The sequence below is a fragment of the Podarcis liolepis genome (genome assembly GCF_965112155.1).
Source record: "Podarcis liolepis genome assembly, chromosome: 5".
Lineage (NCBI taxonomy): Eukaryota > Metazoa > Chordata > Lepidosauria > Squamata > Lacertidae > Podarcis > Podarcis liolepis.
The window spans coordinates 98712194-98734137 of record NC_139556.1 but is presented as its reverse complement, the minus strand read 5'-3'; the positions used below and the strand labels follow the sequence as shown (position 1 = coordinate 98734137).

The 21944-nt window shown below is 49.7% G+C and overlaps 1 protein-coding gene across 4 annotated transcripts in view; it reads left to right on the top strand.

Moving 5' to 3' along the window:
- PRSS56 (serine protease 56) overlaps positions 1-18603 on the top strand; it is a 29124-nt gene extending 10521 nt beyond the window's left edge. Inside the window, exons 6-17 of one of the 4 annotated variants that reach the window (XR_014526379.1) lie at positions 2010-2118; positions 2459-2618; positions 3777-3919; positions 4906-5065; positions 5893-6081; positions 9554-9715; positions 11282-11385; positions 12672-12813; positions 14487-14646; positions 15732-15824; positions 16682-16806; positions 17360-18603. Coding sequence is in view for 3 of the 4 variants with exons in the window: in XM_083504072.1 (XP_083360198.1) it covers positions 2010-2118; positions 2459-2618; positions 3777-3919; positions 4906-5065; positions 5893-6081; positions 9554-9715; positions 11277-11385; positions 12672-12813; positions 14487-14646; positions 15732-15824; positions 16682-16806; positions 17360-17533 (1726 nt within the window). In the remaining variant the exon portion in view is untranslated. Of the gene's footprint in view, positions 1-2009; positions 2119-2458; positions 2619-3776; positions 3920-4905; positions 5066-5892; positions 6082-9553; positions 9716-11276; positions 11386-12671; positions 12814-14486; positions 14647-15731; positions 15825-16681; positions 16807-17359 lie in introns of all 4 variants that reach the window. The other 3 variants (XM_083504072.1, XM_083504074.1, XM_083504073.1) reach the window with 3 other exon arrangements.
- The last annotated feature ends 3341 nt before the right edge of the window (positions 18604-21944 follow it).

The following is a 21944-nucleotide window of genomic DNA, read 5'->3' as shown; positions in this document are numbered from 1 at the left end:
CTACTCCGGATTTGTGTAGGGTTTACTCCTCAGCCCAAAGATATCCCACATGGCAGTGGAGGTTAAGGATCAAAAGGGAAAATTTGCAAGAGTTGCTCCACCCACATTGGTCTCTGTCCCCGCCCACCATGGCCCCTGTAAGGTTGTCCAGAGGGGAATGTGGCCCTCTGTCTTGAAAGGGTTACCCACCCCTGACTTACACCAAGAATGGTGAGCCTCTGGACCTGCAGATGCTGTTGGATTCCAATCATTCCTTGCCAGTTGTGCCACTGGAAGCTGTAATCCAGCACTGTCTGGCCTCTGAATAGCAGTTAGAATCATAGAATCATAGAATCATAGAGTTGGAAGAGACCACAAGGGCCATCGAGTCCAACCCCCTGCCAAGCAGGAAACGCCATCAGAGCACTCCTGACATATGGTTGTCAAGCCTCTGCTTAAAGACCTCCAAAGTAGGAGACTCCACCACACTCCTTGGCAGCAAATTCCACTGTCCAACAGCTCTTACTGTCAGGAAGTTCTTCCTAATGTTTAGGTGGAATCTTCTTTCTTGTAGTTTGGATCCATTGCTCCGTGTCCGCTTCTCTGGAGCAGCAGAAAACAACCTTTCTCCCTCCTCTATGGGACATCCTTTTATATATTTGAACATGGCTATCATATCACCCCTTAACCTCCTCTTCTCCAGGCTAAACATGCCCAGCTCCCTTAGCCGTTCCTCATAAGGCATCGTTTCCAGGCCTTTGACCATTTTGGTTGCCCTCCTCTGGACACGTTCCAGTTTGTCAGTGTCCTTCTTGAACTGTGGTGCCCAGAACTGGACACAGTACTCCAGGTGAGGTCTGACCAGAGCAGAATACAGTGGCACTATTACTTCCCTTGATCTAGATGCTATACTCCTATTGATGCAGCCCAGAATTGCTTTTTTAGCTGCCGCGTCACACTGTTGGCTCATGTCAAGTTTGTGGTCAACCAAGACCACAAACAGTTGCTATGTATCACATGAGGCAGAGGGCTGTCCTACGGAGAACCCGCTTTCAAGCCTCCAGTAGTCATCTGGTTGGCAACCATGAGAACAGGATGCTGGGCAAGACATTGACCTCATCCAGCGGGGTTCTTTTAATGTTCTTATTGAGCAAAGTCTAGCTTCCTCCAGTCTTTGCTGCCCCCTGGCGTCGGGAAAACCAGTTGGCTCCAGTTAAAGTGAAAATTGGATCTGGCCGACATCCATTGAGCACACTTAGTGGGCATGGAAGGCTCGCTGTTTGCTTTTGTGTGGTGGGGCAGCAACCAAAAGCCAGGGGAGAAGGGAGGGCATGGCTGGCACCCTGAACAGAAGCACTCTACACTGTGTGGTTGTTGTTATACTGTTTCCCCTTATGATAATAATTTGAAACTACAAGAGCCTCGACTGCTCTGTAGAAGCCAAAGAATAAGCGAGCTAACAGGTCAAGGTGGCTTATATTGGTGCTGTGACCAAAAAGGCTCTGCTACTCCTGGAAACCTGCCAACCAGAAGGTGAGGAGACTTGGGGAAGATCCTCCTCCAAGGACCAGATCACACAAGGAAATTTGAGTAGGAGAATGTGGTCCAGAGTCCTTCCCAGCTCCATAATTCCTTGATCAGATATAACCCTGCCCAAAATGTTCAAGCCAGCCACCAAATCCAACAGCTGATTGGCATCTGTTAGCCGGTGCAAATAATTGTAGATGCGACGCTTTGTTTTCTTCCTATGAGCACTTGAGTAAATTGCATGGCTTGGGTGGCTTTAAAAGAGAATCGGACAAATGGAGGATAAGGCTGTCAGTGACTACCAAACCTGATGGCTGCGTTCTGCCTCCACAGTCGGAGACAGTAATGGTTCTGAACGTGAGTTTCTGGTGCAGGTGGGGAGAGGGCTCATGCACTTGAATCCTCCTTGTGGGCTTCCCATAGGCATCTGTGAGAACAGGATGCTGGACTGGGTGGGCTACTGGCCTGTGTTCTTACGTACCCTCCTGCCTTTCTACCTGCAGAAGCAGAAACGAACTGGCCTGGTCAGTTGTCCTGGGCGATTACGACCTGACAAAGCTGGATGAAGGGGAGCGGGTTGTTCCGGTCAGCCGCATCCTTTCCCATCCCAAGGTGAGCTGGGGTCGCCAGTGTGGTGTAGTGGTTAAGAGCGGTAGACTTGTAATCTGGTGAACCGGGTTCGCTTCCCTGCTCCTCCACTTGCAGCTGCTGGGTGACCTTGGGCTAGTCACACTTCTCTGAAGTCTCTCAGCCCCACTTACCTCACAGAGTGTTTGTTGTGGGGGAGGAAGGGAAAGGAGAATGTTAGCCGCTTTGAGACTCCTTTGGGTAGTGATAAAGCGGGATATCAAATCCAAACTCCTCCTCTTCTTCCTGTTCCACCCATAGTGATCCCATTCTTAGGGCCTTTCTGCTTTTCTCCACTCCCAACTTCTCCTTTCTCTGCCCGCAGTTCAACCCCAAGACCTTCCACAACGATGTGGCTCTGTTGGAACTGAGCAGCCCCGTGACCCCGTCGGCCTGGGTGACTCCAGTGTGCCTTCCTGAGCGACCCATGGAACTGGGCACAGGGATGCCATGCTATATCATTGGCTGGGGATCGCTCTATGAAGGTAGCGTGAGGAAGGGCAACCCAGGAGCATGTGGGGGGTGGGGGCTAGGGGTGGGGGAGAAACTTGGTTTAGTTTACATCTTCTTCTTCTTCTTCTTCTTCTTCTTCTTCTTCTTATTATTATTATTTCATTATTCATACCCCACCCATCTGGCTGGGTTTCCCCAGCATATATCAAAACATAATAAAACATCAAACATTAAAAACTTCCTGATACAGGGCTGCCTTCAGATGTCTTCTAGAAGTTATGCAGTTCTTTATCTCCTTTATGTCCTTGACATCTGAAGGGAGGGCATTTCACAGGGAGGGTGTCATTACTGGGAAGGCCCTCTGCCTGGTTCCCTGTAACTCTGCTTCTCGCAGTGAGGGAACCAGCAGAAGACCCTCGGAGGAGGGGGTGGAGGAGAAGGAAGGGGGTGGAGACGCTCCTTCAGGTATACTGGGCCGAGGCCGTTTAGGGCTTTAAAGGTCAGCACCAACACCTTGAATTGTGCTCAGAAACACACTGGAAGCCAATGAAGAGCCTTTAGGACTGGTGTTATATGGTCCCAGTGCCCATATAACTGACTGAACAAACTGAATTTGCCCTTTCCAAAGCAATGCATCAACCGAAACACGGCCACCCTATGAAATTTGCATTTCTCTGAATTTTGCGATGACATTTTCCAGCCATATACAAAAATGCACTTTACTAGGCTAAAGCGTGCCTGTGAATGCATATATTGGTGAAAACACATTGCAGAAATGTGTTAATAGTTGAGAAACTTGTGTTGCAAAAATTTGCACACAAAAATATGTATTTGGGATATCTCAGTTGGTTAGAGCAGGAGACTCTTAATCTCAAGGTCATGGCTTCAAGCCCCACATTGGGCAAAAGATTGCTGCGTTGATGACCCTCTTGGTCCTTTCCAGCTCTACAATTCTATAAATTAGAACTAAAATGCTAAGGAATTTTCATGAGAACTCCTACCAAATCTGGAGCTGGGCCCTAGAAAAAATGGAACGCCTGGGGCTACTGGCAGGGTTGGCCTCTCCCTTGTGGCTTCATCCAGCTGCCACATGGGAAGGGCTTCCATCGCCATGCCAAGGTGGGCAATTTTGTGGGGAGGTGGTGGTGGGAATTGGGGCCCCTCCATAATGTCATACGCTTGCCCCATAGATGGTCCAGGAGCTGATGTAGTCATGGAAGCCCAGGTTCCCATCCTAGCTCAAGACATCTGCCGTGGTGCACTGGGGCGCCAGCTCTTCACCAGCGCCATGTTCTGCGCTGGGTTCCTCTCCGGGGGCGTTGACTCCTGCCAGGTAAGGGGACTCCTGCCTGAGGAGGGGGAGCTGAGGGACAGTGGAGCAGTGCCCGGGGGGGGTAGCCTTCTGGCATTTCCAGCACACTGCTGGCGCAGAATTTGGCATCAGGGCTTGGCAGGGATGGGCATCTGCTGAGAGCCCACGATTCCACTAAGGACCTCCATAGTCCTGCTTCTCTTCACAGTTGCCTCCTGCTTGTTCACCTGCCTCTCGCTCAGGCCCAGAGCGGGAAAGCAAGGAAAAACCAGCAGTGGTGAAGAGAGAGCGATGGGGAGAAGCTGCCACCGACTCCATGCTCAGCTGACAGGCTCTGTCCGGCAGCAGTGCTGAGGCAGAGGAGCAGCAGCTGGCAATAGTGGCAGGAAGCGGTCAGAGTCATGGAGGGGAGAGAAAACGCCATATCCTACAGTGGCCAGCTGGACTGGCAGGTGTGGTGCCATGATGCCCACATAACTAGCATAAGAAGACCCCGCTGGGTCATGTCGTCCCGCCTCCTGTTCTCACAGTGGCCAATCAGATTTCTCCAGGAAGCCCACAGGCAAGAGCCCTCCCTCCCTGTTTCCCATAAGAGCATCCAAAGAGCCTTCCTGTTGCATTTAGTCCAAGATCTTGTTCTCAGAGTGGCCACCCAGATGCCCGTGAGAAGCCCGCAAGCAGGATTCAAGCACAAAAGCCATCTCCCCTCCTGCAGTTTCCAGCAGCTGCAATTGAGAAGCATCCCTGCCTCCAAAACCACGGGAGGGGGAGAGTTGCTTTTGTGCACGAATCTTGCTTGTGTGTTTCTCCACAGGCATCTGTGAGAACAGGATGCTGCTGAGGTGTGTGGTCATCATGGCACCAGACCTGCCAGTCCAGCTGGCCACTGTAGGCTACAGAGTTCTGCACTGAATGGCCCTTTGGCCTTTTCCAGCAAGGGCAGGGGGGCAGGATTCCTCGACTTGCACATTTCCCTATTTTGGACCCACAGCTGTTTCTCCTTCCAGGGCGACTCTGGGGGACCACTCACTTGCTGGGACCCTTTGTCAGAGCGGTATGTGCTATACGGGATCACTTCCTGGGGCGACGGCTGCGGTGAGCGTGGGAAGCCTGGGGTGTACACCCGAGTCGCCGCCTTCACAGACTGGGTGCACCAGCAGATGGAGAGTGAGTGTTAATGTTGGCGTTGTCGCTCCCAACTCCTCCACCGGGGGGGGGGGGCAGAATAAATGGGAGGTTGACTGGGGCCAGTCACACCTTTGCAGTTCAGGGGACGTGATGGAGGAGGTACCCAGACAGGGAAGAGTTGCTGTAGCCTGAATTAGCCACATCTCTGAACCGTACCTCCAAAATACAGTTGCGAGATGTGAGGCACTCAGCGGGCCTCATGATTGGTCTGGCGTTGGTGAATTTCACTTCAGGCACCTTCTGTCCCTGAACTATGCCAGCCTGCCAATATAGGAACGACTATTTAGAAATTGGTGTCTGGGTTTTGATTTTTCCTCTTCCCTCCCTGTACGTTTCCCCTTGTGTGTTGTGTTTCCTTAAATTGTAAGCCTGCAGGTAGGGACTGTCTTGTTTTGATGGTATTTAAGCTGCTCTGGGAGCCTTTTTGGCTAAGGAGTGAAGTACAAATGCTCTAAACAAAACAAGCAAATGAATAACTCCAAAACTGAGGGTGGCTGCAGTGTTTGCTCTGGCACCTCTTTGTGCTTCACAAGCCAGGAACATCCAATGTGTTGCTCTCCATATGTTGTTGGACTGCAACTTCCATCATCCCCTGACCTTTGGCCACACTGGCTGGAGCTGATGGGAGTTGGAGTTCCGCGACACCTGGAGTGAGTTGCGCTGCCTACCCCTGCTTGATGACTTTCAGGTCACCCTGCTGGGAAATCCATGTTCCTTCCGACCCTTGGTCAGGCCCCTCCCTCTCTCCCTGCCGGAGCACATGGGCAGTGCTGACAACAATTCCCCTTTGCTAATCCTCTGCACAGAGTCGCCCTCCAGCCGGGAGCCCACCTGCTTCGAGCTGCTGGCATTGGCTCAGATGCCACCCGATAGGCAGCGAGTGGAGCTCTCACACCTGTGTGCCTTCTACACTCAGCCCTGCTCCCCCTCTGCTAGTCCAGCGGCTTGTGCCCATGCTGCAGATGAGAAGTGCAAGGCCAAGAGGCAGCAATGCGGTGAGTGGCATGGCAAGGGCTGGCTGGGAGCAGGTTTAGCATGAGAACCCAGGCTATTGCAGCTTGTAAAGAATCATTTGCCTTGTCGCCTGCGGCGATCACAATTCTCTCCAGGGGATCAGGCAGGGACATTAAAAAAAACCACAACCGCAGTTCTCTGCTGGACTCTGCTGAAATGAGACAAATGGTCCATACAGGTGTGCCTGGGGAGTCTAGTAAACATTTATGTGGGCAAATAAGTCCACTTGGGTGGGCTTTTCTTCAAGGTGGGGATAATTGGGGTGTGGGGAGAAGGCTCACCATTACTGCACAAACCAGTATATGGTTGGAGTCTGCTCACATGAACACAGGGATAGCCGTCCACAGCAGGGAAAGTTATCTTCAACATTTCTGTGAAGTTATTCTCAAGGTGACAAATCCAATGACAAGCGTAGACAACAAATCCAAAATTATAAATGGATTAAAAGAAAGCTAAAATGACACAATAAAAATGGCTATCAGTAGGGACACAATCAATATGAAAACAGCAGCTGTTGGAAACTTGTTTTCAATGGAAGCAACTATAAATGAGTGTTTGTAGGGGGAAGGTCTCAGCTGCCTGATGAGCTGTGATGGGGAGAAGTGAGCCTCCTCTGAGTAGGGGATTTCATGGCCCAGGTGCCACTACGGAAAAGGCTCTGTCCATCCACCCCCAGCTTGTTCTTCTGATCTGGAAGGAAGCAGGCATTGTCCTCAGCAGATGATCTTAAAGGTTGGGTATTTTCACATGGATGGAGGCAGTTCTTAAGATAATTTTTTTCCAGACTGTTCAGGGCTTTTAAAAGAACCAGCACTTTAAACTGAGCTCAGAAACAAACTTGTGATTATGATGGAAAAGGCTGGAAGCCTCTAAACTTCCCAGAGGTTTGATAGTTACCTTCTCCTACGCAGCGTCCATGGAGGAAGGCAGGCATCAAGCCTTTGGGAGTTCAGAGGATCCCACTCCTTCCCTCTGTAATTGTGACCTAACACATGAACTTGCATATTCCTCACAAGGCCATATCTGTGAGCTGAACCTCACCTCATGCTTTGAGAATTTCACGCGGTTGGTTTTGAGCGTTCTATCCCCCAAGGCAGCACATCATGCTTCCTTTGCCTAAAAGGGTGTCCCTGGGAAGCTATGTTTCTTTCCCATATACTCTGGCGCTCTGTTCAATGCCTTGTTTTCCTGAGGCTTAAAGCACCCCCAAAGTGAGCCAGACTGGATTCTTGATCTCTTGCTGAGGGATCTCTGCAGCGCCATTGTCCTTCCCAGGCTGGGCGCTGGAGGCTGATTGTTCTGTGTGGCATTCCTGGCTTAATCAGGTCTACATAAACACTTGTTTTTCTCCAAAGCATTGTTGGTTTTGAGGAGAGGCTTAGATCTGATCAGAGCAGCGCTGCCAGTGTCTTTTACGGAGCCCAGGGCCCTGTTGACAAAGCTGGTTCTCAGCTCGGGGACATACTGAGCGAGAGATTGAAAGGTCCATTATGAAGTTCCTGCTAATGTGCAATTATTTATTTTGTATAAAGCACGTTTACCCTGTTCTCCAGACACAGAAAAGGCTTCTTGAGTGCGTTGTAAGACAACCAGAACGGCTTTAAAAGAGGATTGGATAAATTCATGAGAGATTAGGTTGTTGGTGACTAGTAGCAATGATAGCATCTGCCCCATGATAGCTCAGTTGGTAGGGAATGAGACTCTTAATCTCAGGGTCATGGGTTTAAGCCCCACATTGGACAAAAGATTCCTGCACTGTAGGGGGTTGGACTAGATGACCCTCGTGGTCCCTTCCGACTCTACAATTCTATGATTCTGTGGTTGGCCACTGTGAGACCAGGATGCTAGACAAGATGGGCCTTTGGCCTGATCCAGCAGTGCTCTCCTTACATTCTTCCTAGCGTCAGAGCCCTTGTCCTTCCCATTCTCCTTCTCTCTCAAATTCAGTACAATAATATCCAATCATGTATACTATAAATGAAGAAATAATGAGCACAGCACATACGACATTATATCATGCAGGCACATTATGAAAATTGACCAATTCTGTATGAAATTCATTAGTTATTTGATTTCCTGCTTGTGATTTTATATAATGTTAATTTTACCATGAATGCCACATTCCATTCTGCTTCCCCCCCCCCAAAAAAACCCATTTAGAAACATAAGGGACAGGTTATTAGTTTTTCCAATTGCAGGTTATTTTTTAAAATTTTGCAGCTGATAATAAAATAGTTCCATACCGGATTCTTTTAAAGTAATAGCTTTTCAATCATGTAAAATAACAGTTTTTTGGACTGTAAGGAATTAAGCGTGATCTGTTCAGTGTCTCTTAGAAACGAAAGTGAATACCCCAAAGGGGCGTAATGGAAAAACTCGAGCCCATCTTCCAGGCACGCAGGGGCAAATGATAGATGATATGAAAAATGGATGATCACATTTTATGGCTTTTTTTAAAAAGACATAGGTACGGCAGTGAGTGGCCAGTTTCCTGAGTGAAGCACGTTGGAATGGGCTTTTAATCCCCACCTTGGTTGTGGTCTCAGTGAAAATCACACGCCTGTCAAGCAGCTAGTAGCTCTGAGAGGGAAGCATCAGATCACAGAATTGCAGAGTTGGAAGGGACTGCCAAGGTCATCTAGTCCAACCCCCTGCAATGTGGGAGTCACAGCTAAAGAATTCCCAACAGATGGCTATTCAACCTCTGTGTTGTTGGTTGTTGGCATCCACCTGTCTCAGGAGTGCTCCTTTGTGGGTCAAACCATTGGAGAGTTACAGCGCCTGCTGTGGCTGTAGAGAACGATACGGGAGAGACAAGTTTTCTTGCAGCTGGAATAGATGAAGGTGTCTGGTTGTGCTGATGTGGGTGCACCGTGCGTTCTTCCCAGCAGTCATTCCTCCTTTGGTCACTGCTGTGGATGCACACCCTGACACTCTCCAGGCACTGTGGTTGTCTGCAAGGGATTCCCACATGGCGGGCTTGAAGTTGCCAGCCTTTGTGTCCTGTTTGCAGACATCTTTGTAATGCAGAGTTGGTCTGTCAACTAGCCTGGGACCTGAACCCAGCTCCTCATAGAGCACGTCCTTGGCTATCTGGCCATCTTCCTTTCTGTGTTTGACATCCCCAATGAACCAATTGGGACCCATGATGGCAGCATGGGAGGCTTTCATTGGAGTCTTGCTCTTAGGGTCTTACAGGCAAATTAATTAAGGATAAGGCTGCCGATGGCAACTAGCCATGACAAACATTTCTCCCTCCACTGTTGGAGACAGTATACCTCTTGAATACCAGTTGCTGAGAATCAGAAGTGGGGAGAGTTGTTGTGGGGCTCAGGTCTTGCTTTTGGGCTTTTGAGAGCAGGATATGGCACCAGAAGAACCTTTCGCCTGATCCAGCTGCAAGGCTCTCCTTCTTGTGTTGCTCTTGTAGCACTCTTAACTTGTTTTCCCCAGAGCTGCGCTCGTACGCTCAGACCTTGTTGGAGTTCCTGCGTCGGGCGGAGGAGTTTTTCCGCACTCAGATTGACTTCTCGTTCTTCACACACTCCCTCCCCCAATTCATGGAGCAAGTTTACCACCACCTCTTCCCTCCTCGACCACGCCAGGATTCCAGAGGTACTCCTTGGCCCATGTCTTGGGATGAAGACATAATCAATATAAGGGATCATGTAGCTCGGGTTTCACTGGTCTGTTGCACTCCAGAGGTTTGGACTACACAAACTATCAGCGCTGGCTGGAGCTGATGGGAACTGTGGTCCAAAACCTCTGGAAGGCTAGTGTTGAGGAAATAATGTAAAGGTAAAAAAAAAGGTAGGGACCGCGGGTGGAACTATGCGTTAAACTACAGAACCTAGGGCTTGCCGATCAGAAGGTTGGCGGTTCGAATCCCCGCGATGGGGTGAGCTCCCGTTGTTTGGTCCCACCTCCTGCCAACCTAGTAGTTCGAAAGCACATCAAAGTGCAAGTAGATAAATAGGTACTGCTCCGGTGGGAAGATAAACGGCGTTTCCATACGCTGCTCTGGTTCGCCAGAAGCGGCTTCATCATGCTGGCCACATGACCCGGAAGCTGTACGCCGGCTCCCTTGGCCAGTAAAGCGAGATGAGCGCTGCAACCCCAGAGTCGTCTGCGACTGGACCTAATGGTCAGGGGTCCCTTTACCTTTACCTTTTTTAAAAAAGGTAAAGGACCCCTGTACAGTTAAGTCCAGTCAAAGTTGACTATGGGGTTGCAGCGCTCATCTCACTTTCAGGCCAAGGGAGCTGGTATTTGTCCACAGACAGCTTTGCGGGTCATGTGGCCAGCGTGACTAAATCGCTTCTGGCGCCATAATGGAAACCAGAGCGCACGGAAACACTGTTTACCTTCCTGCCACAACGGTATCTGTTTTATCTACTTGCACTTATCTACTTGCACTGGCGTGCTTTCGAACTGCTAGGTTGGCAGGAACTGGGACTGAGCAACAGGAGCTCACTCCGTTGCAGGGATTCGAACTACTGACCTTCTGATCAGCAAGCCCAAGAGGCACAGTGGTTTAGACCACAGTGCTACCCGCCTCTCTACTGTTGAGGAAATACTGGGGTTCTGGCACACAGTTTCTCCCATTTCATTTCCTTGCCAACTTCCAGGTTATACAAAATCCCAGGCAAAGATGTCTTGCTAAATTGCAGAAACCAAGCTGCGATGTCCATTGAAGTTCTAGTTCTTTAACAGCATGCATTTTTGTACGGCCAAATAAATTTATAGTTTCACCCCATCGTCTCTCTATTCCAGGAAATGCAGCCCCTGCTGAATTTCTGCCTTTATATCTCTGTTCAAAGCATATAGACTGACTTTGTCAGGAGAAAATTTGCAATGCATCCTCTGCAGCAAATAGTCCTAGACCTGAGGAATGCCTGTTGCCCCATTTCCGCTGCTGTTCATCAACGGGGTTTCATCCTCATACTCACCTTGGTCCTAATGGCTTGTGAGAGCCCAGAGCTATCTCCACCTGCAACTGAAAACTACAGGAACACAGTTCCTGGCCCTATTTCTACCCAGGGATAGAGAGTACCATCAGAACACATTATGACTGTCTTACGGCTAAAGTCCCTAACTGTGCTGCAGCCACCATAGGTGGGGAAGGGGAGGGGGCACTTCTCCCCTACCCCAGACTGACACCCGCATTACCCCCAAGAGCAGGTTGCAGAGCCAGAGGCGGTCGTTGCCACAGGAGGTGGGCGAGAGAGCCTGCAGCCAGGTGCCAGGAAAATGCAAAAACGAGAAGCCCAGACTTCGCCCAGGAGGTAAGCTGACACCTCCGTGTTTCTGTTCTACTGGTGCCTTGCTTGTAGGCATAGTGGCATGGTGCTGGGTGCCAGAGTGGGAAGTTGTGTGTGTGTGTGTGTGTGTGTGTGTGTGTGTGTGTGAGAGAGAGAGAGAGAGAGAGAGAGAGAGAGAGCTCCCATTAGAGCAGCCAGGAAGAGGAATTCAGGGGAGCTACTGAGTTCTTCTCTGGCTTGGATTGTAACTTTTGGGGACCATGATGCTCGCTGGGGAGAGCATTACAGGTATCCAGGATGAATTTTTTGAGTAGGGAAATACAAAATTCACCACTATTAATCAGGGAACAATACTATAACTGCTGACCTTCCAACCAGCAAGCCCAAGAGGTTCAGTGGTTTAGACCACATTGCCACCCGCTCTCTCATTTACCTGACTATAACCACAGAGAAAGATAAAGAGAGAGGCGGGAGAAAATCAGATTTGTTGATAGTTATGTACTGCACAGTCCTGTAAAAGAAATTGTTTAAAATTTCAAAGCGTTGGGGTTCTAGAGCTAATTGCAGTAAGCAGGCATAGCAATTGTACTTTCGTATTGGCAAAGGGCAGGGAATGCAAGCAGAAACTCAGGTGGATCGTGCCCACCGCCCCACCTCTAATTCCACGTGTTTATGCAAACTCACATGCAGAGCCTACTATACATGTGCACACTGTCTGTACATAGACTAAGTCCATGTGTGATCTGCTCCCTAGATAATATCCAGACTGACAAAGGGTTTGGATCAACCCAGAAGCTTACTTGCAACTTCTTCTGTTTTTGGCCCCAATAAAGGTGTTAAGTTGCTGTTCCTTTAGATTCTTACCATACTGTTCCTTTGATGTTAGAAAACCTTTCATTTCAAAGAGAGGTTGCATTGATAGGCATAGGAGAGGGGTCAGGGAAGAGATCTTCAAAGCCAGGAGGTGAACCTGGCCAGACTTCTGAAATGTGCAGCCTCCTTCATTTTTACTCAGTGACGGTTCACAGAAACACACGCTTAGCTACACAGAGAGGCAAAGAAGTAGGCTTCTGTAGGCAAGGGCTGTTCTGAATGCTCATCCTAGGGACCCCTCCAGGCAAGCTGTTTATTGAGAATCCATTGGTTTGCTTGCACACAGTTTTATGTGTTTAGAACCTAACACTCAGAGACACACCTGGGAGAGGAAGTACAAGCTGCATGGCAGGCTTGTGGGTGGGCGGCTCAGGAGCAGAGGTGCTGGGATAGAGATGGGCTGAGCACCCTTTTCCTTACTCAGTCTCTCTTTGCAGGCCTCCTCGGTCCACCCTCCCCTCCTTTGCCTCCTTGTTCCAGGGCACGGGGCCCAGTTTGGGCGACTGGGTGCAGGAGCTGAATGCCCTGGCCGAGGACTCGAGAACCACAGCCGGCGGGGAGGAGCAGCTGTTCCTGCAGGTATGTGAATGGGTGGAGAGGGGAAGAGAGAGACAAGATTGGAGCGGCACTCTGGCTGCAAAGGCAGACAGGAAGTCATAGAAAGAGGAGAGAGATATGGATCACAGTTTCAGCCAGCTTCGTGGCGTTACTCTCATTAGGCAGCAGGCCCAGGCCTACCATAAAGCAAAGACAAGCAGTTGCTTCAGGCGGGAGCTGCTGGGTGTCAGCAACAACATCCCACCACTATTTCTCCTGAGGTCACCCACCCTGTCACCCACCCCATAAATCAGTGGTTCTCAGAGTGGGGGAACAGCTCCCTGCAGGGTGATGAGATTGCCGGGGGGGGGGGTGCGAAGAGGCAAGGGGGACGGGGGCACTGGAGGTGTAAATGACTATCAGAGTTTGAAAAGCTAGTATCACTTGATCAGGTCATCCATTTTGTTGAATTAATCAAACCAAATAGTTTTAACTGGGGTTTGATTGAATGTGCAATTAATTGATACGGTTTTGAATTTTATTGTATTGTTATCTTCCTTAGTGGGTCGTGCAAACTTCTACTCTGTACAGTGGTACCTCGGGTTACAGACGCTTCAGGTTACAGACGCTTCAGGTTACAGAGTCCGCTAACCCAGAAATAGTACCTCAGGTTAAGAACTTTGCTTCAGGATGTGAACAGAAATTGTGCTCCGGGGGCAGTGGGAGGCCCCATTAGCTAAAGTGGTAGCTCAGGTTAAGAGCAGTTTCAGGTTAAGAACGGACCTCCGGAACGAATTAAGTTCTTAACCCGAGGTGCCACCGTATAATGCTTTTTATAGGGTAGGAGGCACTTGAGATGAGTTCATGAAGGGTTGGGAACCACTGCCCTAAGCTAACTGCCAGGGCTTGAAGTAAGAGCCAACAGCCAGCCAGCCAGTGAACAGTCACTTTCTGTTCGTGCAACAGGAGTGGGAGGAAGCCTCCTCATCCTTTTCCCTGGGCAGCAAAGTATCTTGGCTTTTCTCCCAGGGGACCCACGGTTCATTTGCAGCTTTCTGCTCCTCCCCCAATATAAGTGAGAAGCACTTTGGTGCCATTAATGCAGCGGTTTGACTTCACCCCTAGAGGCATACTCCATTGTCCCCCGTGACAGACAGATGCCAACAACAATAAAGCACTGGGGGAAGCTGCATTTAGGGCACTGACACAAATCGCCCCTGTGATGGCATCCAGATGGTTTTTGTGCAGCGTTTTACGTGTTGATGAAAGATGAAAGAATATCAATCAGTGGTGCAGTGAAGCACCCCTTGTTTCATAGCTAAGCCGAGGAACTGGCAGATTACATCACATTAGCAAGCATGGCTAAAGGCTAAACCAACCCTTTTATTTTGGGAGGAAATAAATCCCCCAGTCCCTTCCCAATGAAAAAGCATGCAAGCTTTGCAGCCCAGCAGAACTCTTCATCAGGATGGATATTCAGCAAAGCAAGGGAGTTAAAAATCTGGCTAGGGCTGCTAGGAGTCCAAAACATCCAGAGGACACCCAGTCTCTTTGTTCTCGAGGTCCTCCCAGTATGCTCTTTCCAGTCATTCCTTGGCAGTTCTTCTGGTTGGGAACTGGTCAGCCACTTGACTTGCCAGGCCACTTGCCAGCCTCAAACAGACCTACCTATCGGCTCGCTCTGAGCTATCCCTCTGCCTTCTTTCCAAACACAGCAGGCAGATGGGGAGGTGAAGGAGCTGCAGGAACAAGGGTGGATCTTCCTTCAGCAGCTGCGGAGAGAACTGGGCCTTCAGGATGCTTCCCCCGAAGCTGGGACAGAGGAGGAAGCCACCATTGCAGCCACCACCACTCCCCAAGGTCTTGCCTTGAATGGTATGGAATGGGCCATGGGGCAGGACCAGAAATGGGAAGGTGGGTGGGTGGCTTTGGGGCACTTGGAGGATGGTGTACCAGAGCAGTCAATCCCTAGAATGAATCAAGAAGCTTACATTGCAGGGGTGGAGGGAGGCCAGATCTTTACTTCCCTGCAGGCCAACGTTGGCAGGTGGGCAGCGCCACCAGCCCGCCAATCTTCTGGTGTTATGATGGCCTGTGGTGGGGAAGGGTCTGCACCACTAGCGCATTCCTGCAGCGCCCAGCAGGATGGAACTCTCCGCTCACCAGGACATGGGCACCGTTGGCCTGGAATGGCCCTGCTTTGTACTATCCCATGGTCAGGGCTGTATACCGCTTTGCAAGCCCAATTTCAAATGCTGGTTTTAACCCATAATCCTTTTCACAACTGGAGATCCCAGTGTTTTACGGAGCACCTTGGATGGCTCAGTCAGAGCAGGAGACTCTTAATCTCAGGGTTGTGGGTTTGAGCAAAAGATCCTTGCATTGCAGAGTTTTGGACTGGGTGACCCTCATGGTCCCTTCCAATTCTATGATTCAATTAAAGCCTTGTGAGCCTGCCTGGGCCTTCTGCATGCAAGGCATATGCTCTGACACTAAGCTGTGGCCATTCCGTAAATTGCTCTGTGATGGTTTTTGGTGCTTGGTGGTTGTTTTTTAATCCGTTCACATAATAACTGGAGACTTTCATAGTTGGCATCTAACAAATAAAAGAATAGCAATGGTGATACCTATTCAGAATTCTACCCCGAGGAAACAGGGGAACCGCCATTGGCAGAATTTCTCCACTTCTCCCTATCCGCCCTCTTTCCCTTGTTTCCCCTCCCCAGCTGTCCCCCTCCTCTCCCTTCCCCCCCTTCCCCTGTGGTAATTAGGATTAAGGGAAAAAGATCCCCTTCTCCAACCTTCACCAACCTGGTGCCCTTCAACTGCTGGCTGATGGGGAAGAAGAGAGACGGGTTATGAGCAAAGCAAAGCAAGGCAGGCTAGCTTTGTTCTGTGCCTTTCCCCGTAGCTTCTCCGCAACTCTTAAACCTTTACTTTCCCATCTTGCTCTGTGGCAGACTCCCTGGCCAGTGAGGCCCACCCCCAGCGGGAAAAGCGCAGCCTTGGGAACGCGGGCCCCATTTGGGGAAAGGATGACACCTTCCCCCAAGGTAGGTTTGTCCCAAGCTTCCTCAAAACAGAAGGAGGGGAGGGGCCTTGGATAAAGGGGTGGGGCCTAACAGTGTATGGGAGGGAACAAGGGCAGAGTATGGAGCAAAGAGGCCACATGTCCTCCTTTGCAGAGGAAACTCCTCTATTTGATGGGCTGTCGGGAAGCCAGTCCTCTGTTTGAAGGGCTGTCCAGTCTAAGTCCAGTTTAAGAAGGTGAGCAATAGGGGCCTTGAAGTTGCCCATCGGCAGGTAACAGCTGGTTAGCAGACGGATCAGCCACACAGCTCACCTGATCATGGTCTTCTCTACAGTGAGATATATTCCACAGGCAATGACCAGTTTGTGCACAGCTTACTTTCTGAAGCACTGGATGCTCACGTGAAATTTCTTATAATCGGAACACCCATTGAAAAAGCCCCCAAACACCCCATTCCGCCCATTTTGGTGACGTTTTTTGGTCCCTTTCAGGTTCAGTGTGATGCACGTATGCACAGTCTCATACATATCAGACATGCCTAAAACGGTCGCTGCCTGTATTTATTTTTAAGTTAGAGCAATTATTTCCAAATGTGCATGTATAAATATAAATCAGCATGGACAAGTATTTCATAAGCTGCAAGGGAGCTATAGGCAGGGTGACCTTGGGGCAGAGGAAGGATCCCCCCCCAACTCCCCCTCTGCTTTGCTTTCCCGACGAAAATCGTCTCCACCTGAAGCTCCCATTTGCCTTGGGAGGAAAGGTGCATCTCCAGAGACCAGCAGCCTTATCTCCAGCAAGAATATTCCCTTCTGCTCTGAAAGACTTTGCCTGTTCTCTCCCAAATCTTCTATCCACCTGCCTCTCCCCACCCTTCAGTTCCTGCTGCAGGCTCCAGCTGCCGGGGCGTCAATGAATCTGCCCAGCAGGTCCGTTCTGTGCGTGAGATGCACCGCTGGATCCTTCAAGTGCCTGAGAGGGACCTCGCCATGACCTTCCAGGAGGTGAGGAATGAGAGGATTTGTCAATTGTGGTTTCTTTCCATTCTCATTTGTGCTCATCTTAAATTCAGATCTCCACATTTCCACATCAGTTTGCTGATCCCCCATACTGCCACAGTGCACGTGAAAATTCATGATGCTTTTTAGTGCAAATTCTGCCTAATATGTACACATTTTTGCAAGACAGTTTTCCCTAATATAATGCTCATAATATAATGATTGCCTTCCTCTGTACACATTCCAGCTTGTCAACATCCTTCTTAAATTGTGGCACCCGGAATTAGACACAGGACTCCAGGTGTGCTCTGACCAAGGCAGAATAGAGCAGTACTATCATTTCCCTCAATCTGGACACTAGACTTCTGTTGAATCCCATCAGCTGCATTCAATACATTGCTGCATCCTGGAGGCCCAGCATAGCCACCAGGGCCAGTAGCCATTGATAGCCCTCCACTGCAGCCTTCATGGTCTTCGCCCCCCCCCCCACTCGCTTCCTTTATGCTGCTGCTGCCATTGTTTTCTCCCTTTACGCCTCTTTGTCCTTTTCTCCAATCAGATCCTCGTGGACCTGGGCTCCAAGAACTCCAAGGGCCTATACAGGGCACGCGTCCAAGCCACCGTTGGACACAGATCCACCTCCTTCACCGGTCTCGTTGGCCTGGCCAGCGACTCTCTGTACCGCAGCATGCCTGGCCTCATTGCCCTCGCCCTGGAGAGCCTGAAGACCTAACCTGGCTGCTCCTGGCAAGGGTTGGACTAACAGGACGCCCTGCGAAACCAGAGGACGAAGGCACAGAGATGCCACACACCCCTCAGTGAGGCCCCCGTCCTCCAGGGTACGATGGCCTGGGAGTAAGGAAGTGTGGCGCAGGTCTGCTGATCTGCCCGTGCAGGGATGAGGGGCCTTTCCTCATCTGAGGGCCACATTGCCTTGTTGGGAACCTTCTGGGAGCCACATGCCAGCGGAAGGCAAGGACGGGCAGAAGGGAGTAGAGCAACAGACTCTCTACCTTTGTGCAGCTGGCTGCATTCCAGCCAGACAAAACCCAGAAGTTTATACACACACACACACACTCCATCCTTCCTCCAGGCAAACAAGAACCATTGACAGTGATAAAAGACACATCCCAGCCAGGTCAAAACATTCAAAGAGGGGCAGGGCTGGGGAGGACTGTGAGGAGGCATGGCTTAGGGGGAGGCCTGAAGGCAAGGGAGATGAGCCTGGGGGGCAGCGTTCAGCCTCTCCAGGCCTTGGGTTCTTCCTTGTACTAGTCTAAGGGCAGCTCGGAGCACAAGCTAGTCTCTCTTCACACCAAACCACATTCTGTTTTCCTTTTTCCATTTGCTTAAACTGGGCACTTTTATTTTGATGAAAAAGCAGGCATGGGGCCCCAATCCAGAACATGCTCCTGGCCCAGATCAGGCCCTCTCACACCCAATGCCCTGCTGAAAAATCTGCCCCCTTCCAGGCTTCTGTTTACCCCGCAAGGCGCTGCTTGCAGGAAACAAATCCAGAGCGGACAAAATATCAGTTAGGTGATGATGATGATGGCAACTTTCAGGACCTGAGACCAGTTGAGGAGCACGCCTCGTTTTGGGGATGGGGGGGGGCAGTGTCATCTAATTGCGACTTTCTCTTCCAAATAAAAGTGGCAGGAGTAGAATGTGGAGGGACCCCCATTGTCTAAGAAAGTGTCTCTGGGGCTGAGGGTGGCCGAGTAAAAGCCTTGCATTATGGGAAATATATTTATTTGTACAAAGGCTTGTTTTTGTAAACAAATAAAATTATATTTTGTGGTATATCTTGTGTGTGTTTTTTTAACCTTACAAAGTAACCGAAGCTTATCAACTGGAAATATTTCTCCCTCTCCTAAAAGAAAAGAGGAGGATAAGCATCCATATTCTCACCAACCTGGTGAAGGCCAGACGCTTTGGACTGCAACTCCCATCAGCCCCTGCCAGCGAAGCCATCAGACTTCGGGTCCAGCGAGCTCTGTACTGTTTCCACTGGCTGGCAGCAGCTCTCTCTGGAGTTTCATTAATCGCAGAGTTCTAAGATTGAGTTAACTCATCATTAGCAAAAACAATATCCACAGGCTTGGTTGAGTGTCAGACCTAATGAATGCAGCAGCTCATTCCTGGTGGATTTCCTCCATGAAAATCAGTTGCAGAGACTGAAAGTCCCTTCCTCCTCACAGCCATCTAAGTCTCCTCGTCTCCAGGCCTTTCTACTAGCAATCTGAGACTGTGCCTGCATGCAGCCAACCTCTCCACCCTTTTCATGCCTCTTCTGGGTCTGGGAGACGGGTGGGCAGGGGAGCTTGTAGTAGGAGGGGGAGACACACGTGACACTTCATCAGTCAGATTCATCTCTGCTTCCTGGCTTCCTGCTTCTGATTCTGGCTTCTCTCTGCCACAGACTCTCCCAGCTCACTAAGCCCTGTTACCCTTCAGCTTCCGACAGCCTCTCCCCATCTTCTCCCTATGACCACTCATTGTCCCACCACCACTCCCTGGGCCGGCTCTGAGCCGCAACATCTGCTTAGCCAAAGATGCTCTCTTGGCCTCCAGCCAAGAGAGGACAAAGGGACTGTCTCCTTATGAGATAGTTTCCAGGTGCATGTTTTCTAAGATAAGTCTGCCTTCTGGGATCTGATTGTGTATACTTTTATAGAAGACTGTGTCGTGACTTATCTTTTATGAGGGAATAAGGGGGAAATACCAGAACAGTTATTATAGAGGCTTTAGCGAACCTGAGCAAACACATCCGCTGTGAGTTTAAAAAGGGAGATGTTACTCTGCTAAATTGTGAACTTGTTAACACAACTTGGAAAGGCTATAATCAAACAATATATCCTCTCCTGCATCCCTGAACATTCCCACAACATGCAGCCCCTGGAAAGTTGCCTGTTAAGAAACACAACTCCTGACCTAATGGGGAGGGGAGTCAGAGCCTGACTCCTCAGCTGCCCAGGCTTTGCCTTCTTTTTCTGGCTCGGCTCAAAGGCATCAGCTGTGCGATCGCATAACTCAGTGCCCAGAGATCTTGTTTCCACTGGGACAGGAAGCGACTGTCAGGGGAGCTTTGATGGATGAAGTGGACTGGGCGGTGCCCTGCAGGGAGGGGAGTGGGGGGCTTGCTTGGCGCAGCAGTCAGGCTCATGCACTTGGATCCTGCAAAGATGGCAGCGGGGACCCTGCTCCCACCGCAAAGAGCTTCCTTTCAAAGGCAGACGGGCTCTCGCACGCTTAATCCCACATCAGCAGAGCAGGCTAGTTAGCGGACTGTCAGGACTTGGGGCCGCTTTGCAGGAGAGCTACTGGATTTAAGTGGATTGTCGCACAGATAGACACATCCAAGCTTCAGGATCTTGGCCGCCCTGAGAGATTTCAGGGTGTGTAAAAATAGGGATGGGAAGAAATTGATCCAGTTCACCTTGAAAGGCGACTTCACCTCATTCTCCAAAATACCTGGATGAAAAGGCAGCCATTCTTTGACATTCCCACTTCTCTGAATTGTGATGCAATTCTCGAGCCAAACAATGTGTAGAAGAACACGGATGCTGCTTCTGAATGCCAGTTACTGAGTATCACAAGTGGCGAGAGTGTCGTTGAACCCGGGACCTACCTTGCAGGTTCCACAGAGGCGCATCTGTTTGGCCCCCCTGAGAGCAGATGTTGACCTAGAGGGGGCCTTTGGCTCAGTCCAGCTGTGGCTCTGTTCTTGCTTGTAAGGATGAGCAAATCTGACCAGTTTGGTTGCTCTCAGTTTCTACTTTTGCTTCATTTCAATTCTCCAGTTTTTTTGCTGAAATTGGTATTCTTTTAATTTTTTTAAAAAACATGATGGAAATTCCTCATTTTAGTGTAAATTTATCCTAATAAACATTTTTGTATGCAATTGTGACTGATTACACTTTTTGCAAAGCAGTTTCCCTTAATGTAAGGCTATGTACCTTTTAATGCACTTGTTGTTGTGGTTGTTTAGTTGTTTAGTCGTGTCCGCCTCTTCGTGACCCCCTGGACCAGAGCACGCCAGGCACTCCTGTCTTCCACCGCCTCCCGCAGTTTGGTCAGACTCATGCTGGTAACTTCGAGAACACTGTCCAACCATCTCGTCCTCTGTCGTCCCCTTCTCCTTGTGCCCTCCATCTTTCCCAACATCAGGGTCTTTTCCAGGGAGTCTTCTCTTCTCATGAGGTGGCCAAAGTCTTGGAGTCTCAGCTTCAGGATCTGTCCTTCCAGTGAGCGCTCAGGGCTGATTTCCTTAAGAATGGAGAGGTTTGATCTTCTTGCAGTCCATGGGACTCTCAAGAGTCTCCCCCAGCACCATAATTCAAAAGCATCAATTCTTCGGCGATCAGCCTTCTTTATGGTCCAGCTCTCACTTCCATACATCAGTGCTGGGAAAACCAGAGCTTATACGGACCTTTGTTGGCAAGGTGATGTCTCTGCATTTTAAGATGCTGTCTAGATTTGCCATTGCTTTTCTCCCAAGAAGCAGGTGTTTTAATGCACACTTTCCCCTAAAATTGTTCGGTTGAAGAACTGCATCGCAAATTTCAGAGCAGGTGCAAATTTCAAACAATAGCAGTGTTTCTGGTGACATTGGTTTGAGGAGTGCAAAACAGGCAGTTTCTCGTTAAAATAACGAAGAAAAAATACCCGCCGTCCCCATTGGGTGCAGAGCCACTGTGAACTTTTTGTTTAAGTTTTGAACTTGCATGCAAATAAGGAAGGAAGTTTAATAATCGGCCTCAGCATCAGTTGGAGGCACCTGTTTAAGAACATAAGAAGGGCCTGCTGGATTAGACCAAACGGGCTCCACCTAGTCCAGCATCCTGTTCTCACAGTGGCCAATCAGATGCCTGTGACAAACCTGCAAATTGAATCCGAACACAAGACCATCACATACAGTGGTGCCCCGCAAGACGAATGCCTCGCAAGACGGAAAACTCGCTAGACGAAAGAGTTTTCTGTTTTGGAGGTGCTTCGCAAAACGAATTTCCTATGGGCTTGCTTCGCAAGACGACAATGTCTTGCGAGTTCCTGTGGGTTTTTTTCCTCCCCCCCCCTTTTTCTAAGCCGCTAAGCCGCTTATCAGCTGATCCGATCAGCAGATAAGCCGCTAAAAGCACTAA